This window comes from Calliphora vicina, chromosome 1 (genome assembly GCF_958450345.1).
Source record: "Calliphora vicina chromosome 1, idCalVici1.1, whole genome shotgun sequence".
Lineage (NCBI taxonomy): Eukaryota > Metazoa > Arthropoda > Insecta > Diptera > Calliphoridae > Calliphora > Calliphora vicina.
The window spans coordinates 20,026,678-20,048,747 of NC_088780.1; the positions used below are offsets into that span (position 1 = coordinate 20,026,678).

At 28.9% G+C, this 22,070-nt stretch overlaps 1 protein-coding gene across 2 annotated transcripts in view; it reads left to right on the forward strand.

Annotated features, from left to right (window-relative positions):
* The window catches only part of gpp (grappa), a 133,031-nt gene that overhangs the window by 92,032 nt on the left and 18,929 nt on the right, over positions 1 to 22,070 (forward strand). For both annotated transcript variants that reach the window (XM_065502385.1, XM_065502458.1), the window contains exons 3-6: positions 17,988 to 19,021; positions 19,337 to 19,620; positions 20,835 to 21,418; positions 21,508 to 21,686. In XM_065502385.1, coding sequence (XP_065358457.1) covers positions 19,342 to 19,620; positions 20,835 to 21,418; positions 21,508 to 21,686 — 1,042 coding nt within the window. In that variant the 5' untranslated portion in view covers positions 17,988 to 19,021; positions 19,337 to 19,341. The remainder of the gene's footprint in view (positions 1 to 17,987; positions 19,022 to 19,336; positions 19,621 to 20,834; positions 21,419 to 21,507; positions 21,687 to 22,070) is intronic.

Below are 22,070 nucleotides of genomic sequence, written 5' to 3' on the forward strand. Positions count from 1 at the left end.
GAATACTACCACAATAGTTATCATAGAACCACCACCCATTTACTTACTTGTTTGCCCCGGCAGAACATTCCCATTATAGGGGATATGGAAATAAATATTAAATGGTTTCATGGATATGTAACAGAAGCTAGATATGGTTGAAAGCCTTAATTTTTTTAAAAAAAACTTTATTTAATTTAATAGATCTTATAATCTAAAATCTGTAATAAATAAGTTTAAAAAAAGCTAAATTTTTAGTTGTGTTGTTTGTTATAACCAGCATATTTGACAAAATTAAATTTTTTTTGGTTAATTTTTTTAAAGAAATTTCGTTAAAGCATGAATATGCTATTATTTGCATTAAATACCCTGTTTAACATCCCTGCAATAGATAATCAACAGGGTTGCAATAAAAAGTACTAAAATAGTAATGTCTTCTTAAATATTGTTCCAAAGGACTGATTGATTGATTTCCAAGGTTATTGGAAATGGTAAAACAAAAGATGTAGGGAATAAATTCAATGCCAAAATCATGAAGAAACTTTTGAAGACTCAACTAAACACAGCTTTGTGAGATGTAATTAATTTGCAATTAAAATAAGTATAAATATTTGTAAGTTGTATTCGAAATTTGTGGGAAGATCCACTTTTCGTACTCAATATTGAATTTTACTGCAAAATCAACGTTTTTCTAATAGATTTTATATAAAAAGTGTAATTTGTAATGACATCCCTGTTTAATTACGGTAATACATCCCTGCAGTAGCCAAAAATCAAGGTTGTAATAAAAAGTACTCAAATAGTAGTAATGACCTCCCATAGTTGCTATATTTCCAGTGTTAGGAGTTGGAAAATTTTTCACTTTCATAGGAAAAACTTCAAGAAGTAAATGGCAATATAAATTTAAATAGGAATTAGAATATGTAATGTAAAATATTTACATTTTTAACCAACTCAACCAAAATAATTTTTTGTTATCTTAAAAATTGAGCATATGAAGCAACTCGAGGCTTTGTATCTTCAGATTCGTTACAGAATCCTTATGGCGAGGCTATGCAGAGCCCCGTGGTTGAATGCAATACTTCTTGAAGCCACGTCCTGGTATTATTTCATAAAATTATATAATTGTAAAATGTGAATTTTTTTTTTTAAATTTTTAGTTTTTATTTTGATACATTTGCACAAAATAAATTTATTCATAGTATTGGCCATTGTTAGTTATGACCTTTTCCCATCATTCTGGCAACATATGGATTCCGAGCCAAAATAACTGTTCAGCTTTTGAGGCCAAGACCAAATAAAGCCAATATCGGGTACTCTGTTCAGAGGTGAAAAAAGTTCTGCATCGATCGAATCAAATAGTAGTCGGACAGTGCAAGGTCTGTACTATAAGGCAAGTGAGACAAAACTTCTCAAACATTTCATTCTAAATACTTTTTAAAAGGTATTGCAACATATGGCCGAGCGTTGTCATGATGGAATATTACGGTTTCATGTCTGGCCACATATTCTGGGCATTTTTCAACCAATCAACATCAAACGAACCAATCGCGTTCGGTAAAGGTTCCTTGACAAGGATCCTTGTCAGTTTCAGCAGCTTATAATGGATAGGATTCTTTTGCTCCCACTAAATAATACCTTAGCGCCAAGGATATTTGGCTTTTGTGTCGATTCGTCAGGTGACGGCCTTCACATGGATCAATTTTTCCAAAAACCTCGTTCAAAAGATACGCCATCTATTGTAAATCCCGCATTTTTAAATCATACACCCAAGAGCATGCAACTCTGTTATTTTAAAAATATCTCACCAACAATTGGTTGGCAACACTTCAGTTGTTATTGTCATATTATCAGTGTTACCCCATATGGTAACAGTTGGAAAATTAGGTACTTTCTCAGGAAAAACATTCAATTAGCTAAAATATAATCATTTTAGATCAGAAACATAATTTTCTATTAAATAAGAAACAACCTGTGTTTAAATTTCGTTAAAATCCAACTAAATGAACAGATCAAAACTTAAATTTTTACCCATATTTTGATGTTGTAATGATGTTGGCTGGGCTGTAGTGGCTACAATGTTCTACATTTTATATTATTATTATTATTACGAACAGCAGTAGAAAGATGGCAACAGAAAAACCTGACTGCTAAAGTGTTAAGCTTTAAAGCAGCAAAAATAAACTCTAGGCTATGGGTATGCCTGGGGGTGGCGACTGTGAGGATGTTAGTGGTGCTAGTAATGGTGGTTGATTTTGATGATAGTTATGGTGTTTATACTTTTTTTCAAATTCTATATAGTTTTTTTTTTTGCTCGTTTCTTTCTAACCTACAAGCACACGTTTCTTAGCTTTGCTGTTGCCATACATGATGCTGCTCCTCTGCTGATTTTTTTTAGTGTTAATGATGGTGGGAATATAAACTGAGTTAGGAGGAGGGGAGGTTTTATTTATACAAACTTTTACATATACAAATATATTTTTTTCCATTTCTTGAACTAAAACGACTATACTCTTTTTTGTTATCCTGTTTAGTCCTCTGTGTATGGGTCTTTTTTTTGTAAGTTTTTCGTATATGTCAAGGAGCAAAACTATAGATTATACTGTCACGTATTTTAAGCACACAACGACTAAAAAAATTCTATAAAAATTGTTTTTCTTGCTTTCTTTTTTGTTGTAATAATATATATTTGGCACAGATGATATACACAACATTTGATGCTAAACCTAGGTATATATTTACAGTTGTTAAGAGCCGGGTTAGGTATGGGTGGCTGGTCGTTTCATCTGATTTTAAAAAGTAATATCCAATAATGTTATAAAAGACAATATTTTTTTCCTTTTTTGGTTTGGTTTTTATGGTTGACTGGATTTAATTTTAACAGAAGTGTTCATTAATGGCATAAAATTTGTTTTCTTGTACTAAACAAAATGGGGAAAATGGAAAAATGTTTTGAAAATAAATCCTTAAATATTTTAAATCAAGATTAAACAAAAGTTCATCTCTGTTTTTAAGTCTTCTCTTGTAATAGTTTTATAATGGTAATGATTCTATTGTTAAAGTTAAATCTGAACTGTTGAAAATCTATTTGAAAGGTTTTATAAAATTATCTAAAAACTCTTAAACTTAAAAGTAAATTAAAAAACAACATTTTTCCACTTTTAGCAACACAGTACTAATTTAAGTAAAAAACAAGTACGAGAGCTATATTAACTTATATACCCTTCACCAAATTAAACTTCAAAATACAAATTTTAAATATGTTTAGGTAAACAAAATTTATTTTTTGTTAAATGTTTTTTTAAATTGTTATTTTAATTTTTTTTTTAAATTTTTAAATTTTAAAATTTTTTTCATTTTTTTTTAAATTTTAAAAGTTTTTATTTTTAAATTTTAAAATTTTTTTTAATTTTTTTTTACATTTTAAAAGTTTTTATTTTTAAATTTTTAAAAAAAATTTTTGTTCTTAAATTTTTTTTTTTTTTTTGGTTTAAAAAATATTTTTTCCGATTTTGACCCATTGTATCTCCAACTTACTATGGTCTTATATACGTCGTTGCATAGGTCTTTGAAATATCTATCATTAGATATCCATATTGTCTATATTAATTACTTAGTAATCCAGATATAGGTCCTCATATCTCAGCCATTTGTGGACCGATTTTGCTGATTTTAAATAGATAACTTCTCGAAAGCATGTGACAGAATTATTGAAGATTTGGATACCAAAGATAACTGGGGTCTTCAGAAAATTGATTTCAACAGACAGACGGACATGGCTTAATCGACTCCGCTATCTATAAGGATCCAGAATATATATACTTTATAGGGTCGGAAATGAAAAATGTAGAAATTACAAACGGAATGACAAACTTATATACATATATCCTTCTCACGAAGGTGAAGGGTATAATACTATATATTTCTAAAAGATTTACTATAAATAACTGCTTTTCATTACTATTGTTTGCCTCTTGCAGTTTTTCCTGAGAAAGTGTAAAATTTTCCAACACTGGAAATATGACAACTATGGAAGGAAGTCATTACTGATATTTTAGTACTTTTTTATTGCAACGCTGTTTAATTGCTATTACAGGGATGTATTGCCGTAATTAAACAGGGATGTCAGTACAAATTACAAATTTTATATGAAAACGTTGATTTTGCAGAAAAAAATTAATATTGAATTGCGAATGTGGGTCTTTCCACAAATTTCAAATACAACTTAAAAATTTATATACTTATTTTAATAATTTACTTCTCACAAAGATAAGTTTAGTTAAGTCTTCAAAAGTTTCTTCACCAAAATCAGAAAAAATATTTTTTAACCTGAATTTTTTTTTCACCAAAAAAAAAAAAATTAAAAAAACAAAAAAAAAATTTAAAATTTAAATTTAAAAAAAAATTTTAAAATATAAAAAAAAAATTTTAAATAACAATTTCGAAAAAAAATTTTTTCCAAAAAATGAAAAAATAATAAATTTTGTTTACTTAAAAATTTTTATTTTGAAGTATAATTTGGTGAAGGGTATATAAGATTCGGCACAGCCGAATATAGCACTCTTACTTGTTTTCAATCATTAGGTCAGTACAATATGGTATTTAGGTGAACATTACTATTTTAGTACTTTTCATTGCAACCCTGTGGATCTTCTATTGCAGGGATGATAAGCAGTCATTAAACAGGGATGTAAGTAAAAATAACTTTAGTATACTTTAAAGATTTTGGAATTAAGTTCAGTATTAAACTGGGGAGTTGGAGTTTTTCTTCCTGAAATGCTGGCTCAAAATCCTGCTTATTTATATTTAAAATATTAAGTAGATTTGGTCTCAGTTGCTGGTTTCTTTTTATATTATATAGTTTCTTCACATTTCAGCATTGAGTCAATGCCCTAGGGTTGTTGGTGCGTCTATTCCAGGTTTTCTATCATTGGAAACACATTTTCTGGACCATTGAAGTTTTTTTTATAAGTTCAATTTAAATTTGAACTATTAATAACTCAAATGACTATTTCATATAGCATATTTCTGAAATATATTTTAATCTAGAAGAATATGCTACTGACAGAAGAAGAAAAATTTAATTTTAATTTAAAAAAATACCATAATAAAACACACTTGTCAATCTAGCATATGTTTTTTTTGTCAGCTTATCTAAATTTAAATATTATTTTTATCATAAACAGTCATGAAATTTAACCAAAAACAGAAGAATACAAAGACAGATGTTTTAAACCGCAACAAACGTAAAAAATACATAAAATTATAGACAATTCTTGACTCTTTGAATAAGAATATATGTATATGAAAAAACACGATTTCCAAATGAAATAAACATAAGAAGAAAAAGCTATAAAACCTGAATTTTGAAAGAAAAAAAACAACAACTCTCTTTAAGAAGACGACGACCTTTACACAAAGACTCAAGAAAAATGAGTAACCTTTGGAGCTGTTTTTTTTTGCAACTTTTTTTATATTTAGGCACGTACCACAAGATGCATAAATACAAAAAAAATAATAAAAATATTGTTGTATATCATTAGCCTAAAGTGGGGAAACAAAAAAAAAAAAAAAACAAAATACTGAATTTAGCTCGTGTTATTTGCTGCTGTCAATGTTACATGGTAGAGACTACGCCATAAAAAGAGGTATTTCCCCTGTTTTCTTATTTTTAAAGGCCATAAACAAGATTGTTAAACTGTTGCTTCAAGTTAAATGCTAAATACAGACAGGTGTTTTTTTCTTTTTTATTGAACAATTGTTTTTAGCGAGGAGGAGGAAGGTATCCCTTTTGGTTTAAATTAAATGTCTGTTTTTACATGAATAATGTTACAATAAATTCCCTCATTTGTTATGACCTTATTAGGGGAATACAGCAGGGGAGACACTCAAAAGAAACAAAAAAAAAATCAATAAAAACCTGGATAAGACATCTTTAAATATAAAAAGTTAAATATTTCATTGATGTTTTGTGCTGCTTTTTTGCTCATTGTTATCTTATATCCGTTTCAGTGTCAAGTTTATTTAATAAATGTAAATTAATTTTTATGTTGTTTGTTTAAAAAATTTAAAGCGTTCTTTGTTTTGTTATTGTTCCTGAAAGTCTGTTAGCTTTTTGTTTATGAGTTTAATGTAATTGGTAACACTTGTTTGACAGTTTACTTATAAAAAAGTTGGTTGGCAAAGCAGTGATAGAGACTAAATCATAAATAGAATTACAATTTACCAAAATTCTTTCGGATTGATTTTTATTTGACCACGAAATATGGTTCCAAGGCGGTCACAAAGTTTCATATTTATTTGTTTATTTTTATAAATTTTCTAATAAATCTATGCAAAGCGAGATAAGACAAAAGCGCGAAACGAATTTCAAACTATTAAAATTCACGAAATGTACTTCCGAAGAGGTCATAAGGTTCAAGTAAGGACCAATGATTGAAATAAAACCTGGTAGATTGGATGAACCATATAAAGAAGCTGGCAACTAAGCCCAAATCTACATATTCTTTTAATTAGAAATGTCACCGAATAATTCTTTTCAAAAAAATAAAGGCTGTCACTATTTGACCTAATTTTAATTTAACAATTTCTTGAATTTAAAAATATTCACTTAAAATGTTCCATATTTAAATGTTTTTTAACAAAAATTTCCAACTTAAACGGTTAGACTGCATGTTATTACTCATAAATACTTATATTAACCGCCTATTTTAATGTTATTTGATTTTTTTTATTTATTCCCTTCTCTGTTTTTTTTTAATTTTCAATGTTGCCTTTATAATCTTATTTTCAATTTGTTTTCATCATACTCGTACTACTAATAATATTTTTTTGCGGTCAATGTATTCATGTGGCATTTGCATAAAAGCATGACCGTATGTAGGCAAGACCAAACGTCCGTCTGTCTGTCCATCCGTCCCCCAGTACGCACGCATTCTGACTTTAAACGAAATTATTGCAAATTTTCATTTTTATGACACACATACATAAATTTATTAAGAAAATGAAATAAGAAAACTAAAACTAAAAGGCATGTGGTTTTAGCAGAAAGGAAATACACACAAAATGCTTTTTAAAATGTATGTCACATGAAATATGTTCGCGACATATTGCAAAAAAAAAAAAAAAATTATGTACATAATGTAGTATGTAGTTTTAAACGAAATTTAACATGCAATAACTAGTAAATTGCATGGAAAATAGACATAATAAGCAAGCAAATGGCAATAAATCAGCAAATTATTAAATTGTATATGATTTTATTTAAATTTAAAGAGAGAATGAAAGCTTTACTTGACATTCAAACACATACGAAATTTTGCAATCCTGTGTTAAAGAGTCGTTATTTACTTGTTGCTAAAAATATGGCAACATTAGTATGAGCAAATGGAATTAGTTATTGTGAATTTATAAATAAATTCAACTAGACTAATAATTTTACATGAAATGTAGGAGAAATTTAAATAATTTAGCAGTATTTTATTAATTGTTTTTTATTAAAGAATCCATCGTTTTCTAGCTGATTTTCTACGTGATTTAACGGGAGATATTGTATAAAAGTTGGCAACATTGGCGTTATGGCAGTAATGCAGGGACTACTTGTCAAGTTTCAGTGTTGCCATTTTAACACAGAGTTGGAAAATTTGGTACTATCTTTAAATTTAATGCAGAACAAAACTGTGTTATTTTTAAAATATTCTATTAAATTAAATAAATTTTATAAGCTTTTTTATACCTTTCACCTTCGTGAGAAGGGTATATAAGTTTGTCATTCCGTTTGTAATTTTCACAATATAATTTTCCGACCCTATAAAGTATATATATATATATATATATATATTCTGGTTCATTATAGATATCGGTGCCGATTAAGCCTTGTCCGTGTGTCTGTCTGTCAGTCCGTCTGTTGAAATCAATTTTCTGAAGACCCCAGATATTTTCGGAATCCAAATCTTCGATAAAATCAGCAAAATCGGTCCACAAATGGCTGAGATATGACGAAAAAACCAGCACAACCTCGATTTTTGACCTATTTCTGGATTACTAAGTCAATAATATAGATAATATGGATATCTAATTTCAAAGACCTTTGTAACGACGTATATAAGACCATAGTAAGTTGGACCAAAATCGGAAAATTATTTTTTTCTCCAAAAAAAAAAAAATTTTAAAAAATTTAAATTTAAAAAAAAATTAAAATTTAAAAAAAAAAATTAAAATAACAATTGGAAAAAAGAATTTTCCAAAAAATTAAAGAAACAACTTTGCAAAAAAAATTTTTGTTTACCTAAAAATATTTAAAATTTATATTTTGAAGTATAATTTGGTAAAGGGTATATAAGATTCGGCACAGCCGAATATAGCTCTCTTACTTGTTAAAACACTATTTAATAGTTGGCATATTTTCAGTGTTAAACTGCACATATCACAAAGGTGAGAAATTTCTACTGCCTCAGGAAAAATTGCTCGAAACCAATAGTAGTCGGACGGGGCAAGGTATTTTTAAGTCACATATTCTTATACTTTTTAGCCTTTACTAATTCTGTTACTTGAAAAAAAAAGCTCCATTCTTAGTTAAAATCCTTGAAACTAATTGGAAAAAACATATATATATATAATTTAATTCTTTTAGTGTTATAGACAAATTCAATTTGTCTCTGTTCTAACATTACGATTTATTTATTTTATGCCTTTCAGTTGTTGATTTTACATCAAATAAATTCTGCCGCGCCCCTAGAGAGATAAGACAATTTTATTTATTATCTCTGTATTTATAAATACATACAATAAGCACTATTTTATATTTATTTTATATTAATGTAAGCGAAGCACATAGAAATAAGATAATAAAAGTAAAAATAGTAATCATAATAATGAAACTAGGTCGCATTTGGCCATTAACACCTGTATTAATAGAGTTTTGTTTTTAGAGCAGACAATTATTTTAATAGTAAAAACTGTTTTTTCTACTGAGATATAGTTAATTAATTATTTTTTGATTTAAGCGTTAAATAATATATTGTTACCACTTAGGTTTTTCATAACTGAGTTAGGTTTTAGATTGGAGGGTTTCCGATCTAAACTTCAAAAATAAAATCACTGATAATTTAATTTTAATAAAAGATCGAGAATCTTGTTTATATTTGTGTTAAAAATATTCTCCAAAAATTTAATATAAAAAGTTCTAAAGCTTGTTTTGGTTTTTTATTATTTTTCAACAATTTTGTGGCTGTGTAATAATAGTTTGTGTTAACTTTCCCTGAGAGTGTTAAATGTAAAAATGTTTGTTATTTCAGGCTCATATTGAGAAAATATTGAAAATGAACATACTACATACGTTATAGTTGCAATATATAAATTTTTTTCTTTCCATGAAAAAAATAACATAGTTTTCCACACATTACAAATGTGGAGCACACACGTAGTAATAATCGCAGAAAATAAATATGAAATCATAGTAATAACAAAAACTAAAAAAAATTTAAGTAGAACACGAAGGAAAATATTTTTAATGGAAACTATTTTGCATATACATATTAAGCACAATGGGCAGTGAAAAAATTTTTAAATCCAATTCAAATGAGACACATATTTCAAAACAAATCCTAGATTTTGCCCAAAATATTCTTAGAAACTTGCTGTTTATTTATACTTTAAATAAAATAAATTTGCTTAAATTTCTCTTTAAAAATAAGGTTTTATTCATAATCATAGCATTTTTACTGCAAACAGAAATATGGCATCACAGACGAACGCTAAAATAGCAGCCATAATTAAAACGTAAAACTTAATGAAAAATTTAATTATAAAATTGTACAAGTGTTTGATTTTATACATAACAGACCCAACTGCCCCCGACTAACGTTCATCTAAAAACTATAAATATTATGCATCATCAGCGAAAATACTCGTCGTATAAACCCAGCAATGAGCAACAAGGAAATAAAAGATATAAACCAACAAATTTACATACGCAAGCACACACACCCAACACAAATTAACATACAAATAAAATGGCATTTTCATTGCAACTCTGCCATCTCTCTATCGTTGGCGGAGAGAATGAGTCGACAATAAAAATGTAAACAAACAAACTATAAATGTAAATAAACATGAGCCAAAGTAAAAAAAACAATTAAAATTTAAGAAAAAATTTCAAGTAAAGACTACAAATACAAAATATAAACAAATTTATTTATAAATTTTTGTATATGTTTACAATAAGATATGAATTAATTTTTATAAAGAATGTTATGTAATATTACATATCGAAAACCAAAGGGGTGTAGAGAAAGAGAGAGCAGCAAAGTGTTTCCAAAACAATAAGGGCTTAATTCAGGTACAAATTTAAATTAAAAAGAACTAAAAATAAATAGAAATAATTAACAAATTCCATACAAAACCAAAAATGGGATAATTCGGTAACAATTTAAATTGAAAGGGAATAAAAATTAAAAAAAATATATTGGGTGTATGACTTGAAATGCAGTGGCCGAATTACCGCATTCGATATCAAATAAAACTGATCGTAATTTTCTTATTCGAGATTATGGCATTCGATATCGAGCAAGAAATTTAGTACATTTTATTATAATTTCGATATCGAAATCTTTTTTTGATCACGAATGCGGTAATTCGGCCCCATGATTTTTTTCAAATGTTTAGCTTTTATTTTGAAACATTTGTACAATATGAATTTATTCAAAGTATTGACCATTGTTAGCTATTACCTTTACTCATATTTTTGGCAACATATGGATTCCGAGCTCAAACCAATATCAGAGAAAACGTTCTGCATCGATCGAAACAAATAGTAGTCGGGGGAGGCAAGGAGAACTATAAATTTCATAACCACTTTATTCTAAATACTTTTTAACAGGTATTTCAACACGTGGCCGAGCTTTGTCATGATAGAATATTACGGTTTCATGTCTGGCCGCATACTCTAGACGATTTTTGGTCAATGCTCGCTTCAAACGAATCAGTTGTGTTCGGTACAGGTTTCCTGTGATGGTCTGGTCAGATTTCAGCAGCTCATAATGGATAGGTTCCTTTTGCTCCCACCAAATATAGTGCATTACCTTACCATGGTTATTTGGCTTTGGTGGCGATTCGTCTAGTTGGCCGGACTGTACATACGATTTCTTACGCTTCGGGTTATCGTAATGGATAAATTTTTCAGCGATGTAATGATTCCGTCTTTCAAGGTCATTCTATTCGTATGGTTCCGTCGTTCAAGGTCATTCTATTCGTATTGTTCCCGATTTGTCTGCATTTTAATGAATCCTCCTAATCGCAAACATTTTGAAATTGCTGCTTGAGTAGCTCCCAACGATTTTGCAGTAATGCCTTCATTTCTTGGCCTTCAAACTTTTTTGTCTGTCCTGGACGATCTTTGTCTTCCGTGCCATAATCACAACTCACAAATCATCTCTCGCGCGTTGAAAATGTTCGGTTTGTTTTAGATTAGGCCGTACAATTACGTTCAGTTTCGGCCTGAGTACCCGGTTTCGGTCGGACTTTAGAAATAACACATTTATTTAATGGTGGGAAAATTGTATTCAATTGTATTAATCATAAATTACTAATTGTTGTGGTTATTTGCATTAAAATACTACTATTAATTATAAAATTGTAAAACAAACACGTGATATTGTTATACACAGATGTTATTTTAATAATATTTTATTTTAATAATATAATATGATTGAAATGCAAGTTATGATATTAGTCAGCCATACAGCTCAAATAACAGAAAACGCAACTCTTGACATTATTGTTTAGGTAAGGCTGTAAGAAGTATAACCACATTCTATAAATGTATTTTTTTGTTATACTTTAATGCTTAAAAACGCTGAAATTTACTATATTTTATTTGAATTTATCTAAGAAATATCCTAAAAATAGATTTCAAAACAGTTTCCATTTTAAAATGAATGGTCAATCGAAATCAAAGACTTTAATTTAACTTTGAACTTGCTGCTTGTCAGAAATTTTAAATCAGAAGTGTCAAAATTTTACTTACTACATACAGTATTTTGCTACCGTTTCAAACACGCCCTATTTACATGATCCATTTTTATTGAATCTAGTTCTAATAATTTCCAATTTTTATTTACTTTATTTAACTATAAATTGTTTTATTATTAACACGTTTTATTCTGCTCTAAAATTAAATTGGCTTGTTTTAGCATTTGTCTAAATTCAGTCAACAGATTAAAAGCAAATAATATGTAAATAAGTAGTACTTTCATGTCACAAGTGTCATTGACCTTTTTGCTGATATTTGTATGATTCAAGTTTTGTTATTGTTTTTCTGTCCCACTCTGTTTTCTTTTAAATTGGCATTTTTGTTTTCTTCTTCTTATGAACATGAACAAACACCCACCCACACCCACATACTCATGCATACTTTTGTATTTACAATAGTATAAATATATTTCCTCTTACACTCTTTCAATGTCACTACTCTCATTGATTGTATGTCACTCTAATTTGCTTAAAAGAAATGGTGGCTTAAACATAAAATGATTGCCAGTTTTGTTTTCACAATTTCTTAAGTCATTAAAATTTTATTATTTAAATTTTTAATTATTAATTTATATGCTTTTAATTGCCAATAATAATAGTACAGCACATAATATAGTTTTCATTATTAATTTGTTACTATTTGAGAAAGAAAAAAAAAACAAGAATTATTTCATGTTGTTTTTTATGTCAAGGTCAATTAAGCAAAATGGAAAAAGAATATTAAAATAAATACTTAAAAACAAAATAGCAAAACAAGAGAGGAAAAAAAACAACAATGCAAAAATAAATAAAAGTGTATAAATATAGTATGTATAGCATAAATTGTAGAAATATAAAACTAGCACAAATCAACAATCACACACAAAACTTAATACTACATACAAATATATAAACAGAAAAATATATTTTTTTATAAAAAAAAAATCCTAACTAAATACATACCTACAATTGCAAACAATACAAATTATTTAGTACAATACTCTGATACATACTTTAATACAAGTACAAACATTAATAGTTGCATTGTAGTTTTTTTTTTTTTTTTTCAGTTTTGTTGCAACTGATTGTCATAATGAGTACATCCATCCGTACAAACATAAACAAATACATAATGTGGCTTATAAATAAATAAAAAATATAAATAAATACCTATCTCAATGTCTGTTTGGTTTGAGTGTTGCCGTTTGTTTACATTTTTTTGCCTCTTCACCTTACAGGGTTGCTTTATTAAACACTTTTATGAAAATATTGTTAGTAATCAAATAGAAATTGAGTTGATAATAAAAATTATTGTGAAGATTCTTATTTCCTTTACTATTTAATTTAATATTTTCAAGAAGACAGTTTGATTTTGATTAATGGCGGCATAAAATTGTACAAAAAATATTTGAATCACAGCAATGTTGAATTAGATTGGATTTTTGTATTGGTATGACAGGTGTCAAATGTTAAATCTCTTGATTTTGTCTATACTATAATAATGAATATTTTTTTAGTATAGAATAAATTATACATAGAAGCGTTACTGGTGGACAAAAACCTAAGTTTGTTGTCCTTAAACTTAAGTCTTGCAACAACAAAATACAGGTAAATCATTAGCGGTGTTCAGTCTTTGATGCATATGGTCTTGAGAAAATGCAAATGCAAAATATTGTAGCTTTTGTTTGTAATCGTAAAACAAAATACAAATAATTGCAATTGTCACATCATGGCTTTTGTGAAATAATAAACCTACGTGTATTGCGTTTGTTGCATCACTGATACTCGAACAGCTGACATTTGAAAGCAACAATTTAAAATCGTCAAATAAAATACAACTCTAAATAAAAAATTAAAAAGAGAAAAACCCAACAAAATTATGAATATAACTTCGTTCGGAACTATTTCCTGGGCAACTTCTACAATTACTTCGATAGTATTTTATATTGCACTGCTTCGTGGCATTTTAAAACAATATCACAAAATAATCAAACACATTTTTGTAAAATTTCTCAACGAATAATTCTGTATATCAGCTGTTACCTAATTTGCATGTAGCATTGCAAAGTTGCTTAAAATATCGAAATTATTGCAAATATCAAAATTATTGCAATAACAAACAGTTGTAATCTAAAACACAACAAACACTGAATACCGCTATTGTATTTTGTTGTTGTGTCAGCCATAAAATTTTGGAGAGAATAATTATTTTTACGCTAGTTCTCTACTCTAAGCTTTTTAGTTTATTTTCTATTTCCCGAATTTAATTATTTATTTCTTATTCTGTTTGTTAATATTATGTAAGTAAATAATCATTTCTGTTGGACTTTGATCTATTTTTTGAATATTTGGAAAAGTTTCCATTGTATTTTCAACAACTCAAAAATGAATTTCGAATTACCGGTATCCATTGCAATTCAATTTTCACAACACTTTCGTAAATTTTCCCCAAAAAAAGGCGATAAATTAAAACAAGTAAGAGAGCTATATTCGGCTGCGCCGAATCCTTATATACCCTTCACCAAATTATACTTCAAAATAAAAAAATTTTAATATTTTTAGGTAAACAAAATTTATTTTTTTTTAAAAGTAGTTTTTTTAATTTTTTGAAAAAAAAAATTTTTTCTTTTAAATAAAATTTTTTTTTTTGTTTTTTTCAATTTATTTTTTTAATATTTAGCGAAAAAAACCTTTTGGTGAAAAAAATTTGGGTTAAAAAATATTTTTCCGATTTTCTATAGCAACCGAGCCGGAAGAATTCCGGAGATATTGATATATGAATCGTGTATGTAAGTTATTTAGGGGCTTCGGGAAGTTGATTTCAACAGACAGACAGACATACGGAAATTGCTTAATCGACTCCACTATCTATAAGATTCCAGAATATATAAAATACCTATTTTGAAAACACTGGGTTCTCGAATTAATTTTTGAGCTATGATTACTTCGGCTAAATTTCTTGGAATGACTTATAGAACAAGAATCGCGATGCGCCTTTTTCGTAAAAATTTAACCCAACCACATTTGTTTTATTAAATGAATTCCCTGAAAATGATTATTTCCTTAATAATCTAAATACAAATAGTATTTATAAAGTATTTTAATAAATTTATAAGCTTTTTATCAATAAAACTCTCGAGTACTTGACCTTGTCTATAATTTTTTCTATACATATGAAGTATATAAATATAAATTATTTTTTACGTATAAACTATAATTGTGTTTGCATTAAATAATTATTTTTTATTTTTTTTATTTTTGCAAATATTCTATTAGCAACTTTTGTAATATTTAACTGACAGTTGTTGTTGTAGTTGTTTTTGCTAGTTTTGTTTAAATAAATGCTGTAATAGTAATTTGCGTGACCATGAATAAATTGCACAATACAACTTGTAATAATTTATTTTTATTTGCATATGTACACATATTTGTGGAAAAAAAAATAATAAACAGAAAGGAAAAAAAATGTTGTATTGCTTAATTTTAAAGATATTTATAAAACCAATTATTAATTACAATGTCAAATAAAACAGGTAAAACATTAGAAATCTATTACATTAAAAATGCATTATTATTGTATGTATTGTTATTCAGCTAATATGGCAATACTGATGAGGTGAAATTAGGTAATGACATGCATTACATAGAATGCGTTATACTTTGACAGCTTACAGCTTGTTAACATAGTGCTGCCCAATCATTGCGTAGACTTTAATGTTAGCACAGTAAAGAGTATTTTTGGCATGGTAAATATTTACTTGGGTACATATTTTATTAAAATAAAACTATTTAAATATTTTAAAATTAAATTTTTGTCTGTCTGTTGAAATCAACTTTCTGAAGAACCCTGATAAATGATAAACATGATTCATACATCAATATATACGAAATAGTCGGTTCGGTTGCTATTTAATTTCGGGAAAATTGCTTCACAAATGGCTATATAGGCGTCTATATCGATTTTTTATCTGTATCTGGATTACTAAGTCATTAACATTTACAATATGACGCACCGAAAATGGGTCAAAATGAGAAGAAATATTTTAATGTAAAGCATACATTAAATTCTAAATCTATTTTTCTAAAAGAAAAAGATATTTCTGAACAGATTGAGTGCATATTGCTAAAATAAGTTTGACAAACTAACGACTTAAAAATGCGTGATTTTTTTTAAATATTTAGCTTTTATTTTAAAACATTTGTACAAAATACTCAAAGTATTGGCCATTGTTAGCTATGATTACGAGCCAAAAGAACTGCTAATTTTTTGGGGCCAAGAACGAATCAAGCCAATTTCGGATACTCTGTTCTAAAGTGAAGCGTATCCTAGAGAGATCGTTCTGCATCGATCGAAACCAATAGTAGTCGGACGGGGCAAGGTCTGTACCATGGTGTAATGATATACAAGGTGACATTAATCAAACAGCTGATTATTTTTTTGCTCGAGTTTGTTTACAACTTTAATCTTGTCAAAATTTTTTTTGCTGTAGTTTGTATACATTGTGTCAGCTGTTTTTGACACTATAAAAGTTATTTGTTTTTGTATTGTTGTATTTGTTGCCGTAACGCATACACCTTATAATTATTACTTCGCAACCACATCTTTCTAAATACTTTTTAACAGGTATTGCAACATGGCCTAGCGTTGTCATGATGGAATATTTCGGTATCATGTCTGGCCGCATATTTTGGGAGTTTTTCGGCAATTGGACGCTTAAAATGTTGCGTTCGGTACATGTTCCCTGTGATTGTCTGTCCAGATTTCAGCAGATAGGAACCTTTTGCTCCCAACAAATACAGAGCATACCTTAGCGCCATGGATATTTAGCTCTGGTGTCGATGCGGCTAGTTGGCCGGGCTTCACGTACGATCTCACGCTTCGGGTTTTGATTCGGTGTAAAAATTATTTTCTTTTATAGCGTTCAAACATTATTTCGGATATGAAAAATCGTATTTCAAGGTCTCTCGGCTTCAATTCGTATGGTACCTTATTTTCCTGTTTTTGGAAGAATCCTGCTGCTTGCAAACGTTTTCTGCTTGAGTAGCTCGCAAATTTCATTGACGCAATCAAATTTGACAATTACAGCAATAAAAATTGCTACGTGGAGACCTAGGGTAAGGGTTAGTTAGGATCTGTCAAACTAAAACATGAATTGTATGTTTAAGATTTAAGTAAACCTTTAACTTGTTTATAATATAAAACCATTTTCGGATTACGGCTTTAATATTTAACGCAAACAACAACATTTATGTTAATTTATTTTAAGTTTCCCTAGATGAAAGGGTTTTGATCTAGGCGAATTCATTACAGGTGACATTGTGCTCGATTTGTTATTTGACTTCCATATGTTAAAGTTTTTTACATTGGTTTGTTAATTTAAATACATATAATGCTTTTATTTTTTAAGAAACAATATATAACAGTAGAACTATCACGTCTTTATTTATTTTCACCTTTAATATTGATTTTTGCTGTCAGCTGTTGACAGCAGCGGCTACTTTTACAAAAACAAAATCCATGTTGGTTTTTGTATTGTTGTATTTTTTGTAGATTTGGGGCTACCTGTAAATGAATTCGCCTTGGATCATAAACAATTTTTAAATTTAAATATTTTTAAATCAAATTTTAAATGGAAATTTTGCTTTAAAACATTATGATAAATTTATCATTTTTTTATGAATATGGTGGTAAGGGTTCTAGTTTTAAAATTTTATAGCGCAAAGTGATTGAATTAGTTTTTATTTCTTTTCAAATCAAAAGGCTCTGCTACACCTTTAATATTATACATACGTATGTCTCAATGTTATCTTTAAGTCTAAAATTTATCCTTATTGTTATTATTTCAATTATATTTTCATTTAATAATTTAACCACATCCTTTAATTTACATATATTATTATTTTACTTATTTGTTAACAAAATGATTTTTTTTTTTTTTTTTTGAACTTAACCTAATTTAATTTTTGTTTAACTTTTTCTCATTCTATTTCTTTTACAGACACTTATGCTCTTACGTCAAAAGAAAAAAAAATACATAAATAAAAAAAAAAGTCATCTCAAGTTACAAACACACAATTTGTCATAAATTTTAAAGCCGAGAAGGAGAGAAAACCAAAATCGAGTTATGTAACGTAACGTGAAACCGTAACGTAAAAGAGTGTTGTTGTAAATCAATGAAAATGTTGTATGTTTACGAAAATGTATCGTTATCTTAACATACAATTGAAAAGAACAAAATTGCGCAATTATCATCAGTTATTGTTATATTTTGTTAGAATTGTTTACGGAAATATAAAAATCAAACAAACGTCTAACGTCTTAAAGCCAATTTCAAACGTAACAATAACGCCGACTTTATTAATATATTTACACTTTTGTTACGGATTTTTTAATTCTCAAACGCTGTTTAAATTATAACGTTGAATATTTCGAAACACTCACACTCACTATCCAACTACTAGCCTATAAAATAAAATATTAAAACAAAAAACACACACACTTTGTTATGTTAAGGAATAATATTCAAATTTTTTTCGATTTAAATTTTTCACGCCTCTTCTGAAAAAACAACGCTTATTACAACAAAAAAAAAAGTGAAAAATTTAAGAAAAAGTTAACAAACGGAAAATAATAAATAAAACCCTTCTCCTGCCATTACGTTAAAACTGAATTATTTTATTTATTTATACTACACTACTTTATTGTGTTATTTTTTGCTACCTACCCCCCATTTAACTTTTATTTAAAACATTAATTCATAAATAAAAATCATCTAAAACTAAAAAATAAAAATTAAATAAAAACAAAAAACAACAACTGCCTTTACAACCCGAAAATAAAAAAAATAAAGAAAAACTCTACAATAAACACCCACCGAATAAATCTGGCACCATTGTATAAGTAGTCTAACATCTAAGAAAATTCAAACTACCACCAACGTCATTTCACCACGTCACCAAAGGATAACAACAACATTAAAAGCAAAAGCAAAAAACACAGAGAGAGAGTAGCAAAAGACAAGCAAAGAGAACAATCAAAAGATCAACAACCAACATCACTGTCATCAATCTTGTTATTAAAACCTACCACTAGCAAGCTAAAACAGCCTCTTTTAACACCCTTTTAAAGAATTCTTCAATCATTTACGTTTAATCTCTGCCACGGCCTTCATCGTGTGCCTCTGTCTGCTAGTTTTATCCAACACCAATTCTAGTGAACTAGCTGCTGCCTGGCTGGGCTGCTCTGGAATTGCTTGAGTGTGCCTGTGTGTGTGTGTCTGGATAAGCATTCAAAATAAACACCTTAAATTTTGAGACCCACTTGGAGAGAGCAACGGGTATTTTGTACAAAATATGGCAACACCTCAAGTCAAAGACTTGGTGTTGCGTTCGCCAGCTGGTTCATCGGAGGTCTTAACATTTTCGTGGCCCTTGCAAGTTGGCACCGGCCAGGATAGACACGATAATGGCATTGATATCATCGATACCATTAAATTTGTTTGTGATGAACTGCCAAGCATCTCATCGGCATTCGAAGAGATTAATCTTAATCATATAGACACTGCCTGTTATAAGACTATGACAAATCTTGTCGATCGTTTCAATAAAGCCGTGGACAGTATTGTTGCATTGGTAAGTAGTTGAATTACATTTAGCATATTTCTCATTTATTAATTGTTTTTTCTTCTTCTTGGTTTTCTTAAGACATTAGATGTTAAAAATTTAATTTTAGGACCGTTTTATTAGTCTATCAAAAAATATTGCACTTTTTCTGACCTCTTTTCACTAGTAAGGTCTATTTTTTGAAATATACAGCCCAATCATGAATAAAAAATCTGCGGGAGTTTTTTTTCCCTTTTCCCATTTTTCCTATTAAAATTCAGTATTAAAAATGGGAAAAGGAAAAAAACACGCGCGGATTTTGTATTCATGATTGGGCTGATAATAGATATTTAATTATTGAAACGCATTTGTTGGGGAATATTGGGTGTATGATTTAAAAATGCGGGATTTTTCAAATGTTTAGCTTTTATTTTGAAACATTTGTACATTTTTCCCATCCTTCTGACAACATATGAATTCCGAGCCTAAAGAACTGCTCAAATTTTGAGGCCAAAAACGAATCAAGCCAATTTCGGTTACTCTGTTCCAAAGTGAAGCGTATGCAAGAGAGAGCGTTCTGCATTGATCGAACCAAATAGTAATCGGACCTTGCAAGGTCTGAACTATAAAGCGGGACAGGCAAAACTTCCCAAACACTTCATTATAAATACTTATTAACAGGTACATTGCAACATGTGCCCAATTTCCCTGATTTGGATGAATCCTGATGCTTACAAACGTTTTGAAATTGCGCCTTGAGTAGCTCCCAATGATTTTGCAAGCTTTTGTTGAGTTTTACAACAATTTTCATGGAGTCATGCCTTCAATTCATGGTCTTCAAACTTTTTTGGCTGGTTTAGTTATACCGAGGCCCATAATTCGGAAAATATGGACCGGCGACACCTTCCTACCCCCTTTATCAAGTTTTTTTTTATAATTTAAAGATTCATTTTAATTTAAACGTTGATCTTCAAGTCAAAAACCTGCCCTTAAGTTAGGTTTAATGGCAGCATTTATACCTTATATATTTTTTTTATAATTTTTACAAATTTAAAAAGTTTTATTCATAATTTATACAATATAAAATTTGTTTAGTTTCCTTTAGTTCCCCCAGTCACCACTTCCTATAGTAAATCATTTTTGTTGTTGTTTTATTTAAGTTTTTATGCCTGTTTTGTATTTTATTTAAACAACTAACAAAATATTTATTAAAATACATAATCGCTTTTTTTCCCAATTTCTAGGAAAAAGGAACCTCACTGCCCGCTGAGCGCTTAAATAAATTCGCTCATCCCAGTCTCTTAAGACATATTTTACAATTAGTTTACAATGCTGCCGTACTCGATCCCGATAAACTCAACAACTATGAACCATTTTCGCCGGAGGTTTACGGTGAAACATCATATGAATTGGTGCAACAAATGATAAAACATGTAAATGTGAGCAACGATGATACTTTCGTTGATTTGGGTTCGGGTGTAGGACAGGTGGTTCTACAAATGGCCGGCTCGTTCCCGCTAAAGTCATGTATAGGCGTGGAAAAGGCCGATACACCGGCTCGTTATGCCGAACGTATGGACATGTTCTTTCGTCAGTTTATGGCCTGGTTTGGCAAACGTTACTGTGACTACAAATTGCTGAAGGGTGATTTTCTGGTGGATGAACATCGTGAGAAGATAACAAGTTCATCGTTGGTGTTTGTAAATAATTTTGCCTTCGGTCCCAATGTGGATCATCAGTTGAAAGAACGCTTTGCCGATTTGCGCGATGGCGCTCGAGTAGTATCCTCCAAATCCTTTTGTCCTTTAAACTTTAGAATAACTGATAGGTAAGTTTGTCCTTATTTATATAAATTTTCTTAACAAAAAAATAAACTAATTTCATGTTTGTTTTGTTCTATTTTTTTTCCCCCACCAGAAATTTAAGTGATATTGGTACGATTATGCATGTCAGCGAGATACCGCCGTTGAAAGGTTCAGTTTCTTGGACCTGTAAACCAGTTTCGTATTATCTGCATGTCATCGATCGTACGATTCTAGAGCGTTATTTTCAACGTCTCAAAACTCAGAAAGGTGCTGAAAACGATCATCATGCGGGTAAGTTCAACCTGCAAAAACTCCAAACAAAACACAGCACTCAGCTAGAATATTATTTGAAAATAGTATGTGGGTTGTAGAGCGTACGTAATAGAAATACATCAGAAAGCCCAGCATTATAAACAGATCTAAAGGATTTACAAAAACAAATTAATCTCTCTCTGATAGAAAGAGTACAAAAATAAAAATGCCTAAAAGCTGACTTCTCTGATAAAAATGTACATATGCAGTTCAATTGTTTAACAATAAAACAAACGCTCTCTTCTTCATCATTAACATGCTCATTCACCACTTTTCTTTATAATTTATACAAATTTTTTTATTATTTATTTTAATAATTTCGAGATTTTGTTAAAATTTTTAAACAAATTTGAAGTATTAAAT